The sequence below is a fragment of the Taudactylus pleione genome, unplaced genomic scaffold (genome assembly GCF_031769625.1).
Source record: "Taudactylus pleione unplaced genomic scaffold, aTauple2 ptg000897l, whole genome shotgun sequence".
In the NCBI taxonomy this organism is placed as follows: Eukaryota; Metazoa; Chordata; class Amphibia; order Anura; family Myobatrachidae; genus Taudactylus; species Taudactylus pleione.
In genome coordinates this window covers 2,464,061-2,484,539 of record NW_028285298.1, presented here as the reverse complement: position 1 = coordinate 2,484,539, position 20,479 = coordinate 2,464,061, and the positions used below count along the sequence as shown (strand labels likewise).

General features: G+C 45.4%; 1 protein-coding gene across 1 annotated transcript; it reads right to left on the bottom strand.

Moving 5' to 3' along the window:
- Positions 1-1,255: 1,255 nt before the first annotated feature.
- On the bottom strand, positions 1,256-18,677 carry LOC148474074 (ficolin-1-B-like). The gene is made up of 8 exons (XM_088459154.1): positions 18,598-18,677; positions 18,237-18,350; positions 12,849-12,893; positions 11,624-11,653; positions 11,400-11,527; positions 9,603-9,732; positions 8,211-8,345; positions 1,256-1,703 (listed from the first exon to the last, which is right to left on the bottom strand). The coding sequence occupies exons 1-8, from the start codon at positions 18,665-18,667 to the stop codon at positions 1,456-1,458; spliced, it is 900 nt and encodes a 299-aa protein (XP_088315280.1). The 5' UTR covers positions 18,668-18,677; the 3' UTR covers positions 1,256-1,455.
- Between the last annotated feature and the right edge of the window lie 1,802 nt (positions 18,678-20,479).

The window sequence follows — 20,479 nt, the reverse complement described above, 5'->3', positions numbered from 1 at the left end:
CTGCTGTTTAACACACGCATCGCTGCCAGCGCTGGCGGCGATGCGTGTGTTATGCACAGCCTGAGCCCGCCTCCTGGCGCTATTGGGCAAGCGCTCAGGGGGAGGGAACGGGCTCAGGTGTGCAGCACAGGACCGGCGCTGGAAGCCTAGCGCCAGTCCTGTGTAAATGTGTAGCGCTGACCGCACTCACATCGGTCAGCGCTACACTGGTGGCTAACTAGGGCGGGCCGGACCGTGGCTGGTGGTGGGCCCCCCCACGCTGCCTGTCCCACAGCGCCCAGGGCACGCGCCCTGCCCGACCCCGCCTAGTTACGCCACTGGCTGGGACTCAGGCACAGCTGTCAGCTGTCACAATATGGGTGGTCTCTCTTACTGACTGACCCCGGATCTGACGTGGCTGTGCTCTTCACCTCCGGCCACCTTCTACTGGAACAGCCGCAGGGGACTGTGGTCACCTCTGACCAAGTCGCTTCCCATCCAGCCACGGCAATGTCAATTTGACCCTGCGCAAACTCACACTCCCGGACACCGCTAGGATCTCCCTTCACACAGCGCCGGTGAGTGATGAGTGGCAGCCTCTGGTGAGGGGAACTCCAGACTGACTGTCAGCTGCTGCTGACAGCTCTTCTCTACCACTCTCTAAACGGACCCTCTTTCCCTGACAGAAACCAAATCACTCCCACTTATATTACTCCACCCCTGCTCTGCATGCTTATGTTCCAACATTAACCCCTGCAGGTCCCGCCCTTTTACAATCAAAACAGAACATTTTACAAAGATTCATCTCTTTATTTAATCTTATATGCTAAAACAACTTTCCTTAATATATTGTGATATATTATACCTCAGAGATCTGTCATAATATCCCTATACTCACTGTATAACAAACTCTAGACATATATCAATATGGCTACAACTAGAAGAAGTAGGCTATGTATATTTATTCCTGAATGTAATATATCTTGTGTTTTACAAATAAAACCCTGCATCTATAGCTAGTGGTAAAAATCAGTAATATACAAAATATTCGCCTACTATCCTGGAATGTCCAGGAGGCTATCAAATTTTGAAGACCTTTCCTAGGCTGAAAGATTTAGGCCCCCATTTACTAACGAGTTTTATCACCAAAATGAGTGATAAATTTCACTGTGTATGATAAATGGTGCTCCAGCCAATCAGCTCTGTTAGAAAAATGACAGTTGGGAGGTGATTGGCTGGAGCACCAGTTATCATACACAGTGAAATTTATCACTCATTTTGGTGATAAAACTCGTTAATAAATGAGGCCATTAGTGATAGCCCAGCTGTGAGTGGATCAGGGTCATGTTACTCTAGGCATTATAAGGCTATAACATAGGCTTTGGGGTCTGCAGACCATGGCCTCATTCTTTGTGTGGCTTTGCCTCATGCCTCTGCCACTTATAAAGCATTTGGTCAAATTTACAGTGAAAACATTTACACCGGCCTGAACTTTATTTCAACCACTCTGTAGGAGTAATTGTATCCCCTGCCGGCCAACCAGTTGATGCCAGTAGCCCTGCTCTCGTGTTTTCCTCTCAGATACATGCCATTCAGGTTAGAGTCATGGCAGGCGCCATACCACCAGGCTCCCCGGTACTCTTCAGCACAGTTTGATGTATGCGCATCATTGTCTTGATCGAAGGTGGAGAAGGCTCGGTTGTTGTGGTAGCTGAGCGAGTCACCTGAGAATCAGAGTCTTCATATTACATGTCTCTGTACTGTTCCTCATCATTCTATCCATAATACATGTCTCTATACTGTACCTCATCTCTCTATCCATATTACATGTCTATGTACTGTACCTCATACCTCATATCTCTATCCATATTACATGTCTCTGTACTGTACCTCATCTCTCTATCCATATTACGTCTCTGTACTGTACCTTATCTCTCTATCCATATTACGTCTCTGTACTGTACCTCATACCTCATCTCTCTATCCATATTACATATCTCTGTACTGTACCTCATCTCTCTATCCATATTACGTCTCTGTACTGTACCTCATCTCTCTATCCATATTACGTCTCTGTACTGTACCTCATCTCTCTATCCATATTACATGTCTCTGTACTGTACCTCATCTCCCTATCCATATTACGTCTCTGTACTGTACCTCATCTCTCTATCCATATTACATGTCTTCATCTCTCTATCCATATTACATGTCTCTGTACTGTACCTCATCTCAATCCATATTACATGTCTTCATCTCTCTATCCATATTACATGTCTATGTACTGTACCTCATACCTAATCTCTCTATCCATATTACATGTCTCTGTACTGTACCTCATCTCTCTATCCATATTACATATCTCTGTACTGTACCTCATCTCTCTATCCATATTACATGTCTCTGTACTGTACCTCATCTCTCTATCCATATTACATGTCTCTGTACTGTACTTCATCTCTCTATCCATATTACATGTCTCTGTACTGTACCTCATGCCTCATCTCTCTATCCATATTACATGTCTCTGTACTGTACCTCATCTCTCTATCCATATTACATGTCTCTGTACTTTACCTCATCTCTCTATCCACATTACATCTTTGTACTGTACCTCATCTCTCTATCCACATTACATCTTTGTACTGTACCTCATCTCTCTATCCATATTACATGTCTCTGTACTGTACCTCATCTCTCTATCCATATTACATCTATGTACTGTACCTGATACATTTTCCTATTAATGTTGTCTGTCTTACTAATACATCTTTGTCCTATGACATCGTACTAAATGGTTCCACTTCTCTTTCTCTAATACAAATCTCTATTCTGTTTCTCTTTTTTCTACCTCTACTATATCTCCCTATACTGTACGTCATCCCTCTGTCCTTACTACACAGCGTTATACTTATCGTTGTCTTACTACTTCCTTCTGTATCGTTCTTTGGGGTCTATTCAGCAATGATTTTTTTTTTTTGCAAAAAAAATACAGAAACTATGATTTCCACTTCAGGATCCATAGGAGGTCCACAGGGTGACCTTGGAGCATAGGTGATGACGCAGACGGTATGCAGTCGGGAAGCCGGTGGACGTAATCTCGACGGCCGGCTTCCCCACTGCTTTATCCCGGCGAGGGTTAAATGACATTCGTCTAAATCTAGACGCCTGTCATTTTACCGACGCCAGGAGACCGCCGTCCGGCATCCCGGTCGAAGTGATGCCGGGCGCCTAGCGCGGACAGCCGCGCGGAGGGGGGAGGGTTAGGTTTACGGCTCCGGGAGGTTAGGCTAGGGGGAGGGAGGGTTAGGGTTAGGCACCCCCGGGGGGGACTTAGGGTTAGGCAACCCCCCCGGGGGACTTTGGTTTAGGTAGCAGGGAAGGGGGGATTAGGGTTAGGCCCTGGGGGGAAGGTTAGGGTTAGGCACCCCTAAGGAGGGTTAGGGGAGGAATTAGGTTAGTGAATACTTACCTTAGGGACGATCGGGATTTTCACCCATGTCGGGCAGCTGCTGTTGGGATTCTTCATACCAATCCCCATGCAGACATCGGGCACCTTACGCAGTAAATTCTTCGCAAGATACAACGGGGCTTCCCTCTATACCCCGCCCCCAGACCAGGGGCTCCTCAGTTTCGTTAGGTACCCGGCCAGAGTCAGTCACTATACATGCAGTGGGGCTGTTTGGAAACAGCCCTGAAGTTCAGTGCAGTAGTGCGGACAGTCCAGGGGAAGTTCGCACTACCGCGTCTTCACCCCGCCGGCGCTGGGACGCCGATACTGATCTGTGCCTCTCAGCGGGTTTCTGAGATCTTGGCTAGCAGGGGCCTCGGAAGATCCCTAGACTGGGGCTGGACGCTAAGGGGACACAGGTAAGCGGCACGTGCCGCTGTGGTGTGTGCTGAATCGCAGTCTTTTCCTCCAGGGTTGGGGATTCCCTGGAGTTGACAGCAAGTGTGGCCAGGCACTGAGTCCTGCATCCACACTAAGCCGCCTGGGACAGCGGGCTGGAGTGTTGCGGCTAGGCTCCAGCATCCTGGGGGTTAAACGCTGGCCAGGGGTGGCAGCCCTCCCTGTCTAACAGCCAGCTCCTCCCCGCTGTACAGCAAGCCTTTACATTGCGTTCTAGGCTAAAACTGTGACAGCTTCCACCTTCCGGCTCCACCCCCTATGAGTTTTCATCTGGCCGCGTGCTACAGAGCAAGGCGGGCAGCGTGGAGCACGGGTCCCCCTACATACCTCTCCTCCTGCGGGTGGTCAGTATATGCAGCACTATTGTTCTACTAGACACTAAGGACCTTATTCAGAGTCGGTTGCGAGCGCTGGGCACTCGCAACCGACTCGATGTTGGTCCACTGGGCATGCGCACGATGGAGACGGCTCCATCGTGCGCATGCACGAGCCCCTGCTAACGACAGGTGATCCGTCATTAGCGGGGTCGAAGCAGACGGAGCGAGATGTCAATCAACATCACTGGGCGGGCAGGGGGCGGGCCTGCCCAAACGGAGGCGTTCCCGCCGGAATGCTTGGGGGCATCCCCACTGACATCACCAGTGATGTCAGTGGGGAGCTTCCTGCTGAAACACAGCAGGAAGCTCCCTGGGGCTTAAGGTTGACGAGACCCTCTCGTCGTAAGCCCCGATGGTCGCGACCATCTCCCTTAGCGGTCGTTAGAGCTGTGGGAAAGCAGTCAGGCCAGGTAAACAGGCTTGGAGTACCAAACATCCGGTTTCCGGACCTGATGATAGATCCTCCGTTTGAGGAGGGTCTACCAGAACTTGAACCACTGAGTGAAGTGGATCTCAAGTGGTTTACTGCGAAAACTATTATTTTAGGTCTCCCCTAGAACAGGGCAGTGCTGCGAGCTCGCCCTGTGTGCCTTCCTAAGATGGTTTTTATTTTTGCACATTATTGAAGAAATTATTGTGAGGGCCTTTAAGTTCCCCAAACCTCTCGGCAGGGGAAGCCTCATTTTGATGAGATACGTGCCCTCAGAATATATGAGGATCGTACCAGTTTTCTCTTAATTTGAAGTATTATTCTTTAAATACCTTTGCCACTCAGGATGCATCTCTCGGGCGGAGGATTCTCCTTTCTGCACAGGAGCGTCCCCCAACCCTGAGGATACTGCTTTGGGAATCCCCAAGGCCACCCTGTGGACCTCCTATGGATCCTGAAGTGGAAAAGTAGAGATATGGTAAGAACTTACACTTGTTATCTCTTTTTCCACAAGGTCCATAGGGTCCACAGGGCACATGCCCTGACGCACCTGTGCTTCACATGGGCTCTGCTCTGGTTACCGGTTTTCCGTCTCCTTCTATGTGAGAATGTGATTCTTGAGTGTTCCAAACTGTCTTCTCTTTTTTATCCTCCTCCGGCCTATGGCTTGCTACGTAACTGAGGAGCCCCCCGGCCTGGGGGCGGGGTATAGAGGGAAGCTCCATTGCATACTGGGAAGAATTTACTGTGTAAGATGCCCGGATATCTGTGTCATCACCTATCACTCAAGGTCACCCTGTGGACCCTATGGACCTCATGGAAAAAGAGATAACAAGAGTAAGTTATTACCATATCTCTACTTTTCCATATTTTTTATGTAAACCCCCTATTCAGCAATGGGATAATGGAGAAGATAACGCAATTATCTTCTCCATTAATTCCCTGCTTGCAGAGTACCGCACTGTAGGGATCAGGCCATTGATCTTTGCAGTGCTTTAATGCTTTTTGCTATTCAGCAAAGCAAAGCAAAAGTAAATCACTCGAAAAATATTTACTTTATATATAACGCCATTCTGCGATGAAGAAAATACTTAAATATCCCGAAAACTGCAGGGACAGCGGGAAATTTTCCCATAAGTCCCTGCTGCATCTTGTAAGTCCGCCCAGTCTCCGTACCTGCTTCCCGGCGACCGCTGACAGGTAAGTCCAACTAGAGCATGTCATACCTGCCTATATAGATTGACATGTGTATATATATATATATATGTTAAATATAATAGCACATAAATATACATGTATACAGACTAATATAAAGCCTGTATACACATGTCAATCAATTTGGACAGGCTTGAGATGTACTTACTGTACCCTGTCAGCGGTCACCACAAGCAGGGACGGAGAGCACATGACTGAGCATGTGCAGAAGAACAAACAGAGGGTATTGTTTTCTGAATCACCAAAAACAATGCCTTCTGTGACATCGCAGGGACAGCGTGTTACCGTAACCGCCGTCCCTGCAGAAAATATTGCTGAATAGCAACAATAAATTATCATAATTGATAAAAAATCGTGACGATGTTGCCCGATAATATTCTGGGCAACATCGTCACCTTATCTCTTTTCATACCACATTTGTCTATAATGTTCTTCATATATCTGCCTTGTACTTCTCTCTATGAGGAAGAAAGGACATGTAGAGGTGCTACACAATAGCAACCAGTCAGATTCTAGTTATCATTTATCTATTATAATAATCATTCTATTTCTATAGCACTTTTCTCCATCAGTACAGTCACTTTAGAGCATCAGGAGAAAAGCACAGGGGTTTAGTATTACAGAAAGAAGTAAACAAACCAAAAACAGTCAACATAATGAGTACGATGGACATATTGTAGGGTTGAAGGAGCCATTTGGGGTAATAACTTTCACAGTTTATATATACCACTCACGAAGGGTATCATTTTGGGCGCGCTACAGAGGTTACCCAGGGTGGAATAGGTAACACTTAAGCAGGGGCGTTTCTAGAGAGGAAAGGGCCCGTGTGCAGTCGCCGACACGGGCCCCCTCCTCTCAGCCCGGCGGCCGGCAGTGCACTGAGCTGTGCACGCCCAGCGCCGGAGTTATAGACTCTGGGCACTAGAGTGTGCCCAGAGTCTATAGTGTATGCACAGGTAACCGGGAAAATGGCCGCGGCGGCCATTTTCACTGTACTGCGCATGCGCAAACAACGGGAAAATGGCCTCCACGGCCATTTTCCAGTCGTTTTACAGCGCCGGACGCCCGCCGACATGGGACTCCGGAAAGGTAAGTATTATTATGGGTGCAGGGTGTGCAGTGCGGGGCCCCCCTGAACCCAAGGGCCCGTGTTCCCCGCACACCCTGCACCCATTATAGATACGCCCCTGCGCTTAAGAGAGAAAACACAAAATGGGGAAGTTACAGTGTACTAAATCTAAGAGCGGAGACCATACATAGCCAGCAGATCCAAGTATTTTTCATCCCATGGGTGAAGCAGCCATCTTGGACACACTACAGAGGTTACAGTGTGTGAGATACCATACTAGGAACAAATGCGGGTCACTGAAACATGTGTGGTGTGTACATTATATACAGATAACTAGAATCTGGTTGGTTGCTAAGGGCCACACCTCTACTTGTCCTCTTTAGAAGGTTTAATAAATCTCCTAGATATGTTATTTTTCTCTCATCATACTGCATCTGTTTATATAGAATGGGTACGTTATGCTGGCGCTCGGGGTCCCGCTGGTTAAAATCCCGATGCCGACATCCCGACAGGTAGGTATCCTAACCCTCCCCCTCTCCCTACACTAACCCTCCCTTCCCGGTGCATGAACCTAACCTCCCCCCTAGTGCCTAAACCTAACCACCCCTCCCCGCACCCTAAACCTAACCCTCCTCCCCGCACCCTAAACCTAACCCTCCTCCCTTAGTGCCTAACCATAACCCCTAACCCTCCCCCCAACCCCTCTATTTACCTTTAGGATGCTGGCACCTGGATTCTGACAGGTGTCAGGATTCCGGCGCCGAGATTCTAAGTGCCGGCATCGGGATACTGAACGTATCCCATCTATACACCCATTTGCAGTTACTGTGCATATCTCTATATTCTTCTTCATCTCTCTTTCTACTGGATTTATCTATGCTGTTATTTAGGTCTTTTCCTTTCTTAGGTCTTTATGTAATGTCCTTCATTACTCTGCCTATACTTCATATCTTTGCACATCTATACTAGTTTTCCATCTCTCTACATCTCTCAATAAGTTTTCCCCCCTCTCTATCCCTACTTTATCACTTTACACCCCTCTTTATTCACCTATTTTGTTCATTTATAACCACACGATGATCCCAGCTACACTGTGTTATCTATGCTTTGACCTTTGACGTCAAGCACATCTCTTATTACTAATATGAGGGCTCATATGAAGCGTAACTATCAGTGCGGCGAAGCTTAAAGGTTCACAAAATCTAAACACCGGACATAAAGGTCCATTACCTGCATCTCCAGCCACAAATTTTCCCACCTTCAGTTTATATTTCTCTGACTCTGAACCAATCTGGAAGTCACTGTAGACTGCGTGCGTTTTCTGATCTTCAAAGTCTGTGAAGTCGACGCGCAGCTGGAATGTTCCTTTGCGGAGATAAATGATGGATTAAACAATCATTATTGAATGGAAGACTAGAGAGAACATTGGACTGATAGTGACCTCATAGATGGCTGCAAAGCTGTTATCACCCGACCACATTTTCCAACAGTTTCAATCAGCAGATAAACATTTCCCTTCAGATATTTATTGGGATCCCTCTTATTATGCCCACGCGCACTGTGATTTACAATGTAAGATTGCATAAGAACACAAGGGAACCATAAGACTGACAGGAAGCCTTTTGAAGGTGCTATGGAACCAAGACAAAAACAATGGCTCTCTAGGGAAGCCAAACTCTGCAAGCAAATGTGGTAAAACCTATAAAGTGTTCCAGAACATAGTTATTAGCTCAAGCACTAATAGACAAGGAAGAATGCAGGATAAACTTTGCTGTGATCAGTACATGTAAACTTCACAACATGGAGGATTAACAAGAAGATACAATAGAGTTGTGATGTGTGAAGGGCAGAGTGACCAGTGCCGTTGCACCATGGTGTCAGGTTAAAGGGGTTGCATGACTGTCCATCACTTACTGCACCCTAGTGGTTCTGGCTCCTTAAAACTGTCCCTTGGCTCTCTGCTTCAGTGAGGACAGCCTGTGGACTTATGGCAGTGCAAGAGAAAGCTGAGAAGAGAGTGGTAGCTAAGAACCAATAGGAAAGTGGTCGTACAAGAGGGGGGGGTGAGTGGGGGGGGAGATGGATAGCTGTTGTACAAATGACACTGAGAGTCCTGTTGAGTGTTGTACAAGAGTAGGACAGTAAAGGTGGTGGGTGTACCCCACTTCCCCAGGGGACTAAAGTGACCAGGTACCAGTACTGCACTGCCAAAGAGAGTACACTTTCACAATACAGAGAGACTGACATGGTGATCATTTATAATACAGCGCCATCTACAGGTACCATCTCTCCAGTATAGCTTCCTAAGTATACTTAGCCTATAGCTGTTGTTATACCCCAACATAAGGAATGTCAGAAGCTGAATGGGAAAACTGTTAATATATGCATTAGACAAATACAAACAGAACAGAAAAGGAGAGTTAATGTTGCCTTAAGCATTTATTTTTCAAATTGACTAAAATAAAATATTGACATATGTTTAAATTAAAATTATTACTGACATTTCTAAAAATATTATATATTTTTAGATTCATTTTAACAAGAAGTATTGGCCTTCAGTCATTATGCAGAAGGTAAACTTTATACATTTCGAGTGCTCCTTGATCAGTTAGAAATACTCACCTGTTCTTGTTAACATATGAAGATTGTCATTGCCGAGCCAAAACTCACTCTGCTGATTACCAAAGCCCTTCTTATAGGAATCCCAGTCGCGGTAAAAGTTTACAGAACCATCCTGACGTCTTTGAAATACCTGTATTTATAACATATGTATATATGTAATCAAAACAAACAAAAAACAGGCCATGTGCTTATTGCAAACTATCCACAACCTCGCCTTTATATGCTACCCACCCTGCACCCACAGCATGATCTCACTGGATGGCCAACACTTTCTTCTTAAATATGGTGCTAGCATCTGCACAGATAATAGCAAAGACTCTAACTAAATAATTTTTTATTGAGTGTTTTTATTAGTCAGTTCATCAAATACAAACACGACAGTTGATGGACTAATTAGTGTTGCATTAATAATGGGTGCAGGGCACATCCGAGCATCTACTGCAGCATAGAAGAACAGTATTTACTGTGGAGAAAGAGTAACATGGAGATTGAGCTACTCACTTCAAATAGCAAGCCTTAAGTCCTCCCTAAACCTACAATTAAGTCCCAGTTACAATTATCCAAATAATAACTTATTATACAAATATGTAGCATGGATTAGCCGAAACCACAGGCAAAATGTATCTGATAAGGATCACAGATGCCAATCTTATTAAATTAAGTTTAATAAGAGAATGATGTAATGCTTAAAGTATATACAAGAAAAAACAATAAGAATGACATACAAAGATTGTCTTAGGCAAATAGTTTTCTTATAAACAAAAGGAAATTTTAAGAGAACAGTCTCACTATATTATATATGTTTGCAGAGAAAAACAAGAAGATGGAGCAATCCCCAATGTCAGATTGGCTCACAAAAATTGTACAACGTTTCAGAGGTCTACATGGCATCTTATGCCTGCCTGGGCTATCAAACAGCCCCCTTCTGCTGGCTCACTGGCTTGTGCAGATGCTAATAAGGTTTTATGGCCCTTTGTCCAGAGCATGAGGTCACTCAGGTATGTAGAGGTGACACACCCCAGGCCAACCTCATGTTGGTGACAAGGGCAAGCCCAGAATGTATAAGACCCCATCATTTTACCATTATCTGTCTGTTGGATCATTTGCAGGCAGTCCTAATGGGCTATACATAAATCTGCCAGCCTCCCCCTCAAATGGCTTCCACTCAGACATATAGTTAACCCTGAATCTGGACAGTGCACATAAAGTTAATTTGCAGGTCAACAAGCTGGTAAATAAAAGAAATACACTTAATCAACATAAAGGGTTACATGTTGCCTAATATCTTGTTATCCATAACATAATTACAACAAACAAATTGTTTGTTACTATCCCTATTAGGGGTGGTGCACCAGTAAGCCCTGCACACTGGCCCACTAATGTCTTAACACATGTCTTCCTCCCCTTAAATGTGACACCTCTCCCTTTCCTAGGTCAAGTTGACCAGAACAGTTGCTATGTTTTGCCTGGCTACAATACCTCACACAGCTGCACACAGGGCTTACTGTTCCATACACACATGGTAAGTAGTGCACTTTGCCACAGCTTATAATACTGTATACCACTTCAAAACAACTTTATAAGAAACAAATGGTGTTAGCAGAGACAAAATAAGGGAAAGTGCACAGGAAACTATTACTGTGCACAGTGATAAAAATTACGATCACCATAAAACCTTATATTTGTATCACCATTGTTTACAGAATGCTATTTCTTCAGGATCTTTTCCAATTTCCTATTAGAATGAAACAACCGCTACTAAAAAAACAATTACTTTTATTTAATACAGGAACTTACAATCCAGCCTCCGCCATCTGTCTCCATGTCACACATCACCGGCAATGTACGCCCTTCTTCAGGGTGTATTGTGTACCAACCGCTCAACGAGAATCCTTGTTCCTGAACCTCTTTACAGTTTCTGGGTACTGAAAAGACACAATTCATCCAAACCCAATAATACAGTCACATGACCTCTGCTCTCTGCCTAACTCATATCATGGCTATAAATCACACAGTATTACCTCCTGCGATGTAAGGATCTCCTTTACTACCTGTGCAAAGAAAAATAGAAAAGAAAGAATAAAAAAAATAATTTAACATAGGTACGAATACAGTGGCAAACGCAGGATTTCTAGAAGGGGGGTTTCCAAATGCTTGATATTAGAGTGAGTGTGGCCAGTCCATGAAGAGGGTAGAATTAGCACTTAACCAGCTTTAATATGTGTCATACAAAGTGTATTGTGTGTTATAATTCCTGCATGTACAGGACTAGTGATCACAGTAAACCATTAGATGTGGCAGTAGGGCCATCCTGCCTAAGCCGAATGTTTTGGGCATGGGAGCAAGTCCGGGTGTCTGGTAGCAACCTAGCACTACCCTGGACATATATGTACATATTGGGCTCTATAGAACAACATCCCAACAGTGAATGTTTTCCAGATATTCTAGTTGATGCACAGGTCATTTATTACTGGCTGATACATGTTAAAAGATCCACAGGTGGTGCTAATTATTTCATTTGTGATAGTAAGAATAACATGCAGCACTTGTAAAATTATATTATATTACTATTTCTATTGTAGTCATAGTGTGGCGGGGGAGGGGGGTTTCCAGGCAGACAGAAACCCCCCCTGCGTTTGCCTATGGAATACAAGTTGTCTCAAATCCAACCAACATTATTAAAATCACAAAGAAAGTTAATTTACCAGCAATTCTGCAAATATACTGTACACACAACAACCAATTATACACTGGCTTTTATTAGTTAAGCTTGTTTTGGACTGACCAAAGCTTATGGGTGGGCAGTTGCTATAGGTACGATACATGGAGGAACCATTTGTGGTAAAACACCTTGCAGATGCAGTGGCACATGAGGAGGGAGTTTCTGAGTACCCAGAAACCCCACCTTCCCCCCTAATGTACCAAATTTTTTCAGAGCCCTGCCCCCTCACGGCATTATGCTACAATTCGCAAGCCTGCGGGGGAGGGGGTGGAGCCAATCTGGCACTGCCCCTCCAATAGATGCTCAATTGCAATAACTATGCTGTGGGTGAAGGGGACTTAAAGTGCCTGGCCCCACACTCTACAACAACCTCCTACTGCATCTTACCTCAGGCTCCCAAAGTAAGTGCAAGTGTTTAAGGTGTGGCCAGGCCCCTTTTTTAATGCGTGCTCAAAGAGGGATGCCAGGGCCGAATTACAGCCCCAGTGTGTCCCTGATAAGTACCATCTAGTTTTTGTCCATACCTTTATCTCCGGGAGGTCCTGTTTTTCCGTGGATTCCATGATCTCCTGAATGTATGAAATAAATATTAATCAGATATTATCATCATTATTGTTACTACCACAATTAATATTTATAATTTAAGTAAAATCACCCACCGCCCCCCACCACCCCCCAACCTAACAGTCCTAATGTAGGTGGGACGGTCAGTATTTGTGTGGAGTTCCCTACGATCCTACAGGTCATTGTTCTGATTCCAGAACTTTTGGACGATGTGCCCCACTTATGTGTGTGCCCCTTCAGTCTGCACATAGCAGGGACTAGTCTGTGCATGGAGCAGTAAAAGAATGATTTTCGGGAAGGGGTCTGGGGGTAAACGAGTGCCTTGGAAGGCTGGGCATGCCCATGTGGGTACAGTGTTCAGGTTAGGTAACCATTGACATTACAAGGTTTGGTAAAATATTGTTGCAGTTATTGTGGATGTCACTTTTTCTTTTCTTTTTAATTAACGCTTGCACTTTCGCAAGTCCCTTTCCCCAATTCCTTTTTTCTAATGTCTCATTCCTTCACTCACCGGCTGCCAGAGGAATAAGAGACAGAAACAGTCACAGTTTAATAATGTTGCAAAATAACAAACACGAGAGTTTAGCAGAAACTTCCATCAAAGCATTAAGGGCTCCTAAGAACAAAACCACAAATGATGGGAAATCCACTACAAGAACTCCTGGCGCCCCAATTGTATGACATACATGCAGCAAGTGAAAGTAGTTTGTGCTGAAATACTGTACACTGCACTTGGGGCCTCATTCAGACCCGCTCGCAAGCGCTATGCGCTCGCAAGTGGGTCGATGGTGGGGCACTGCGCAAGCGCGAGCCCCGGAGCGAGTGAGAAATTCACTCGCTCCCAGGTTCACTACAAACGGGCCAGCTGTCGATGTTGATCGACAGCTCGCCCCGTTTTGTAGGCGGGAAGGGGGAGTGGCTGGCCAAATGGAGGCGTTCCCGAAGGAACGCCTGCCGTTTGAGGGCGGCCCTACTGACATCACTCGTGATGTCAGTAGTGAGCTTCCTGCTCTATTAGCACAGGAAGCTCACTGGGGCTTGCGGCAGACGATCCCCTACCACAAGGGTCTCGTCCCATCACCTGGCCGCTCGCAAAAGCTGTGGGTGGTCACCGACACCTTAGCGAGCGGCCAGGAGGCCGGCTAAAGAAAAAAAAAGCCCGCCCTCATTCAGAGCGAGTACTCGCTTTTTGCGAACGGCTCTGAATGAGGTCCTTGGTGTGCTAGTAACAATACTACATTAAATACAAGTCTGCTCCCCATAAAACAACGAGGCTCAAGAATAGGTAATATACATATACTGTATTTTACTAATACATAATAGAACATGTGTTACAATATGATGATAAATTCAGTTAGTAATAGTCCTGCTCAGACTAGATACACCTGTATCAGATTCAAAATGTATAATTTGTTATTCAATACACAATGTTGTGGAAATACATGAATAATACATTTATAATAATACATGTAGCCGTAGCCCTATAAGTAATAGATAGAGGTTCTAATTTGATCGCAGATTCCCGATTATCAAGAATCTGCATGTGCGCAGGACCCGTTCGCACGCTGCTGGCCAATTTTCGAAATCTGCGCATGCTGAAAAAACGCAGTGCACGTGCACGAACCAGTTGTTGCGATCGGGAAGCAAGTTTGAGTGACAGAATGTGCCATTTGTGGGAGGTGACGGGGGAGGTCGATGGTAACTGGGGGGTGGTGGTGCGAACGTAGGCGTGCCTGGGCATCAAAACGCCGTATCTAGGGCGCATATAATTAAGACGCAGCGTCATAGTACACGTCACATGGCTGTTTAAAACACTGCAGCACTCGCAGTGCTGTAGGGTATGGTCAACTACAAGCGCTGCGTATGGGTCCAATGGTACTCGATGTTACCGATTGTTGCATACACCACCTCCTGGAGATGATGTGTGTTAGTTACTAAGGGAAAGTGGGCGTCTTAAGACTGGCTGGTGGGCGTGTAAATACACCGCGATCGCACACCAAAACATAGTGGGCGTACTATTATCTTGCCGTGCGATCGCGGGATTTGCATACTTTAGCAGCGACGGCTGTGTGCGAACGCATCTAGCGAATGGGTCTGCATCGGGCCCACAGGCCCCCATATGCCTCTGCCTGATTGACAGGCAGAGGCACTTACTGGGTGGTGCGGGAGCAGAGGCGGCCAGTGTTCTAGGAAACAGGTTTGTGTCGTCCCTGTTTTCTGGGAGTGCCAAGACCAGACTCCTGGCCTCGCATGTCGCACAGCCTGCGTAAGCTGAGGCTTATTCAGCTGACCGGCGCCATCCAACATTGTGACTATCGGTCGCAGTGCTGGGATGGCAGATGCAGCAGGGGGTGTCAGGCACCTCTTGCTTCATTTGCATTTTAGCAAGGACGGAATTGTGTGCGGCTTTGCACTTCCGTCCTCTGCTGAGTAAGGCCCAGATTTCCCATCCTTACTCTATAATTCTTTATATAAATATAAGTACTTAGTTACACCGCTTGTACCTGCTTGTTTGTGGTTACCATCCGCTTTATTCCATACCGATTCCGAATCCAGGCACTACCTTCTATGTGCACATATTGCTGCATAACTAACAAGTACAAATGAGTACAGAGGATTACTAGAGTTTACTACCTTACCTTGTCCTTGTCTGCTGGTACGGTAATGACTGCATGACACCTGCTTAGCGCCTCACTGCATTTATTACCATATTGTTGTAACACAATTTTCTTTTGCAAGTTCTAGTACGTATCCATAAAATATATCTATTTTTAACTATTTTTGAACCTCCTTGCTTCATGCGGAGCTGACTTGTTTACTGATTGTTTTATATTTAGCATTATTACTAGCACACCAAGCACAGTGCGAGCTGTTCATGTTGTGTTTCAATAAAGGGCTCCTTACTGTTAATCAGGGGGCAGACCAGGTGTGTTATGTACCCACTTGGATTCTCTCTATAGAGTCCCTGATGCATGGTCATTGGAACTAGCTCTTACTTCTTCCCATATAATTTTAGTTCCATGGCTCTGCTTCTTTTATTCTCTTTGAAAAAAATTCAGGAGCCAATAGAGAGGTAGGATGGGTTTATGGAGAGAGGGATAGCAAACTGGAGTGGAGGGAGGATGGGTTTATGGAGAGAGAGGAATAGCAAACTGGAGTGTAGGGAGGATGGGTTTATGGAGAGAGGGATAGCAAACTGGAGTGGAGGGAGGATGGGTTTATGGAGAGAGAGGAATAGCAAACTGGAGTGTAGGGAGGATGGGTTTATGGAGAGAGGGATAGCAAACTGGAGTGGAGGGAGGATGGGTTTATGGAGAGAGGGATAGCAAACTGGAGTGTAGGGAGGATGGGTTTATGGAGAGAGGGACAGCAAACTGGAGTGTAGGGAGGATGGGTTTATGGAGAGAGAGGAATAGCAAACTGGAGTGTAGGGAGGATGGATTTATGGAGAGAGGGATAGCAAACGAGTGGAGGGAGGATGGGTTTATGGAGAGAGAGGAATAGCAAACTGGAGTGTAGGGAGGATGGGTCTATGGAGAGAGAGGAATAGCAAACTGGAGTGTAGGGAGGATGGGTTTATGGAGAGAGGGATAGCAAACTGGAGTGTAGGGAGGATGGGTTTATGGAGAGAGAGGAATAGCAAACTGGAGTGGAGGGAGGATGGGTTTATGGAGAGAGGGATAGCAAACTGGAGTGTAGGGAGGATGGGTTTATGGAGAGAGGGACAGCAAACTGGAGTGTAGGGAGGATGGGTTTATGGAGAGAGGGATAGAAAGCTGGAGTGGAGGGAGGATGGGTTTATGGAGAGAGGGATAGCAAACTGGAGTGGAGGGAGGATGGGTTTATGGAGAGAGAGGAATAGCAAACTGGAGTGTAGGGAGGATGGGTTTATGGAGAGAGGGATAGCAAACTGGAGTGGAGAGAGGATGGGTTTATGGAGAGAGGGATAGAAAGCTGGAGTGGAGGGATTTTGGGTTTATGGAGAGAGGAATAGCAAACTGGAGTGTAGGGAGGATGGGTTTATGGAGAGAGGGATAGAAAGCTGGAGTGGAGGGAGGATGGGTTTATGGAGAGAGGGATAGCAAACTGGAGTGTAGGGAGGATGAGTTTATGGAGAGAGGGATAGCAAACTGGAGTGGAGGGAGGATGGGTTTATGGAGAGAGGGATAGAAAGCTGGAGTGGAGGGGGGATGGGTTTATGGAGAGAGGAATAGCAAACTGGAGTGGAGGGAGGATGGGTTTATGGAGAGAGGAATAGCAAACTGGAGTGGAGGGAGGATGGGTTTATGGAGAGAGGGATAGAAAGCTGGAGTGGACGGAGGATAGGTTTATGGAGAGAGGGATAGCAAACTGGAGTGGAGGGAGGATGGGTTTATGGAGAGAGGAATAGCAAACTGGAGTGGAGGGAGGATGTGTTTATGGAGAGAGGGATAGCAAGCTGGAGTGGAGGGAGGATGGGTTTATGGAGAGAGGGATAGAAAGCTGGAGTGGAGGGAGGATGGGTTTATGGAGAGAGGGATAGAAAGCTGGAGTGGAGGGAGGATGGTTTTATGGAGAGAGGGATAGCAAACTGGAGTGGAGGGAGGATGGGTTTATGGAGAGAGGGATAGCAAGCTGGAGTGGAGGGGGGATGGGTTTATGGAGAGAGGAATAGCAAAATGGAGTGTAGGGAGGATGGGTTTATGGAGAGAGGGATAGCAAGCTGGAGTGGAGGGAGGATGGGTTTATGGAGAGAGGGATAGCAAACTGGAGTGTAGGGAGGATGGGTTTATGGAGATAGAGGAATAGCAAACTGGAGTGTAGGGAGGATGGGTTTATGGAGAGAGGGATAGCAAGCTGGAGTGGAGCGAGGATGGGTTTATGGAAAGAGGGATAGAAAGCTGGAGTGGAGGAAGGATGGGTTTATGGAGAGAGGAATAGCAAACTGGAGTGGAGGGAGGATAGGTTTATGGAGAGAGGAATAGCAAACTGGAGTGGAGGGAGGATGGCTTTATGGAGAGAGGAATAGCAGACTGGAGTGGAAGGAGGATGGGTTTATGAAGAGAGGGATAGCAAGCTGGAGTGGAGGGAGGATGGGTTTATGGAGAGAGGGATAGAAAGCTGGAGTGGAGGGAGGGTGGGTTTATGCAGAGAGGGATAGAAAGCTGGAGTGGAGGGAGGATGGGTTTATGGAGAGAGGGATAGAAAGCTGGAGTGGAGGGAGGATGGATTTATGGAGAGAGGGATAGCAAACTGGAGTGAAGGGAGTATGGGTTTATGGAGAGAGGGATAGCAAACTGTATGGGTCCACAGATTGGGGAGCTCTGGGTCCTAGAAAATAAATAGCTACTTGTCAGTGTAAAATATACCTTTCTGCCCCTGATCTCCCTTCTCTCCTTTTGGTCCCGAGGCTCCCGGAATGCCGGGACATGGCTGGATAATTGCCAATTTATCCTTCTCGCTCAGTCCAACAAATTTCACCTCTAAAGGCAAAAAAGTTGAAGGTAAAACATTTATTGCAAACATTAAAATTTTGGTAAAATATGGCTTAAAATATAATGGAACTGATATGTTATTCATATACATAATAAATTATAAGATAAAGAGGAGACAGGACCAGACACAAGGAAGAAGAGAAGAAGAAATCAAGGACTAGAGACAAGGAAATAAATAAGAAGACATGGACATTTCTGCTCTGCCCACATACACTATGAGGTTTTTTACACTCACCTGGACAGGTGTTTGTAGCTAGGGAAAGTGTGGCCAGAGAGTAGCACACCGACAATATGACCAGCAACATGGTAGATCTATTTTACTTCTAACTAGAACTGTGCTTTATATTCTCATTGAGCCCCTGACATTCCAGACTTAAGCCAGCCCCCAGTATTCCCACCCAGGGAGAATTTTATTACATTTTTAATTGTGCTGAGTGTGTTTCTAGGCAGCCATGAGACTTATTAGTAAGAAGAATGTTAAACATTTTCAGAAACATTTGTTGAACTTACAAACAATAACACTTTCTACAATATCTTGTAGCTGTATTGTATATAGGATCATCTCTGTATTGTATATAGGCTATTAGAATCCTCTCTGTATTGTGCAGTGTATACCAGAGTTAATTTTATAATGCAGCAAGTCTAGTACAGAGGTCACAGAAGTGCTCCCAGCACTGTATACAAGTCATTGGGGGTGCTCTTTGGGGGCTGTGTTTTTTATTTGATTAGAGGTCTTTGAAATATAAAGCTTCATATATGTCATGGTCCATGTAAAACCGTATCCATGTTAGGCAAATCCCACACATATTGTATTGTACATGGATTATCCATATGCTCTTTGTATTGTATATGGGCCTCTAGAATGCCCTCTGTATTGTATATGGGTCACTACAAACCTCTATCTTTCTGTTATATATGGGTCACTAGAATGAACTCGGTATTGTATATGGGTCATTAGAATGATCTTTGTATTGTGTATGGGTCAGGCGTGCCAGGGCGTTTGAACGCTGTTGCATGGGCGTGCATAAATTATCCATTGCAATGCCAACATTACGGACGTGTATAAGGTACAGTGGGCGTCCTTATGTAGTGCTGCAGCGATATAGCGATCACAAAGGAATAGCATACTATCGCAGTTGAATTGTGTGCATAATCGCTATTGCATTCGCAGTTGTGATCCGTAATGAATCAGGTCCACTGATCCCATTCTGCAGCCAAACTTCTTATCACTGATCCCATTCTGCAGCCAAACTTCTTATCACTGATCCCATTCTGCAGCCAAACTTCTTATCACTGATCCCATTCTGCAGCCAAACTTCTTATCACTGATCCCATTCTGTAGTGACCACCATACTTTTTGTTTGCAGTTCTGTGAGGCATGAAGGGACCAGCATTGGGAGGATGTACTGGTCCTTATAGTGCCATTTGGAGGTTTCTGGGGTACCTCCTAGGTGTCAGCTCTCGGCTTATACATGTGCTGTTATCATGCAGTACATTAATTTGTAATTATATGACCCAGAGTGGGTGCTACTATTATGTAGCAACAATTATTTTGGGGTGAGCGTTTGGGCGTGGGGCACCCAGACTTGCTCTGGCTGGGCCTTTTTCAGGGCATCACCACTTAATTCACATAGATATTTTTTCATCACCTTTCTATTTGTTTGTCTATTATTTATGTAATTTTAACTATTTCTCATTATATTATCACTTATTGATTTATCTTTACACATCTATACTTTACTCTTCACTATCACCTTTTTTCCCTTATACATGTGATGCCCTGGGGATGTTCATTTGCTGGATTCTTTTGGGATTCCCTGCGCCTCAGATGTGAACCCCATAATGTTAGGGACACCGGTATAGAGGAGCCTTGACGTTGGCCCGGCGCTTATTCATATATTTGCAAATGTATGCAACTAATACCTCTGAATTTCTATTATCATGTAGGATTCAAGTATTTTTGTTGATATTGCTGCAGTGTGCTGGAGGGAATATCCCTTTATTTCTGTAGTCTACCTGGAGGGTAGGCAGAAGTGAGAATTGTGGGGGGCATGATGCCATGTATGGCATCATTGCGTCCTAGTCCCTGCTTTGCAATGCCACAATTTGCAGCATCG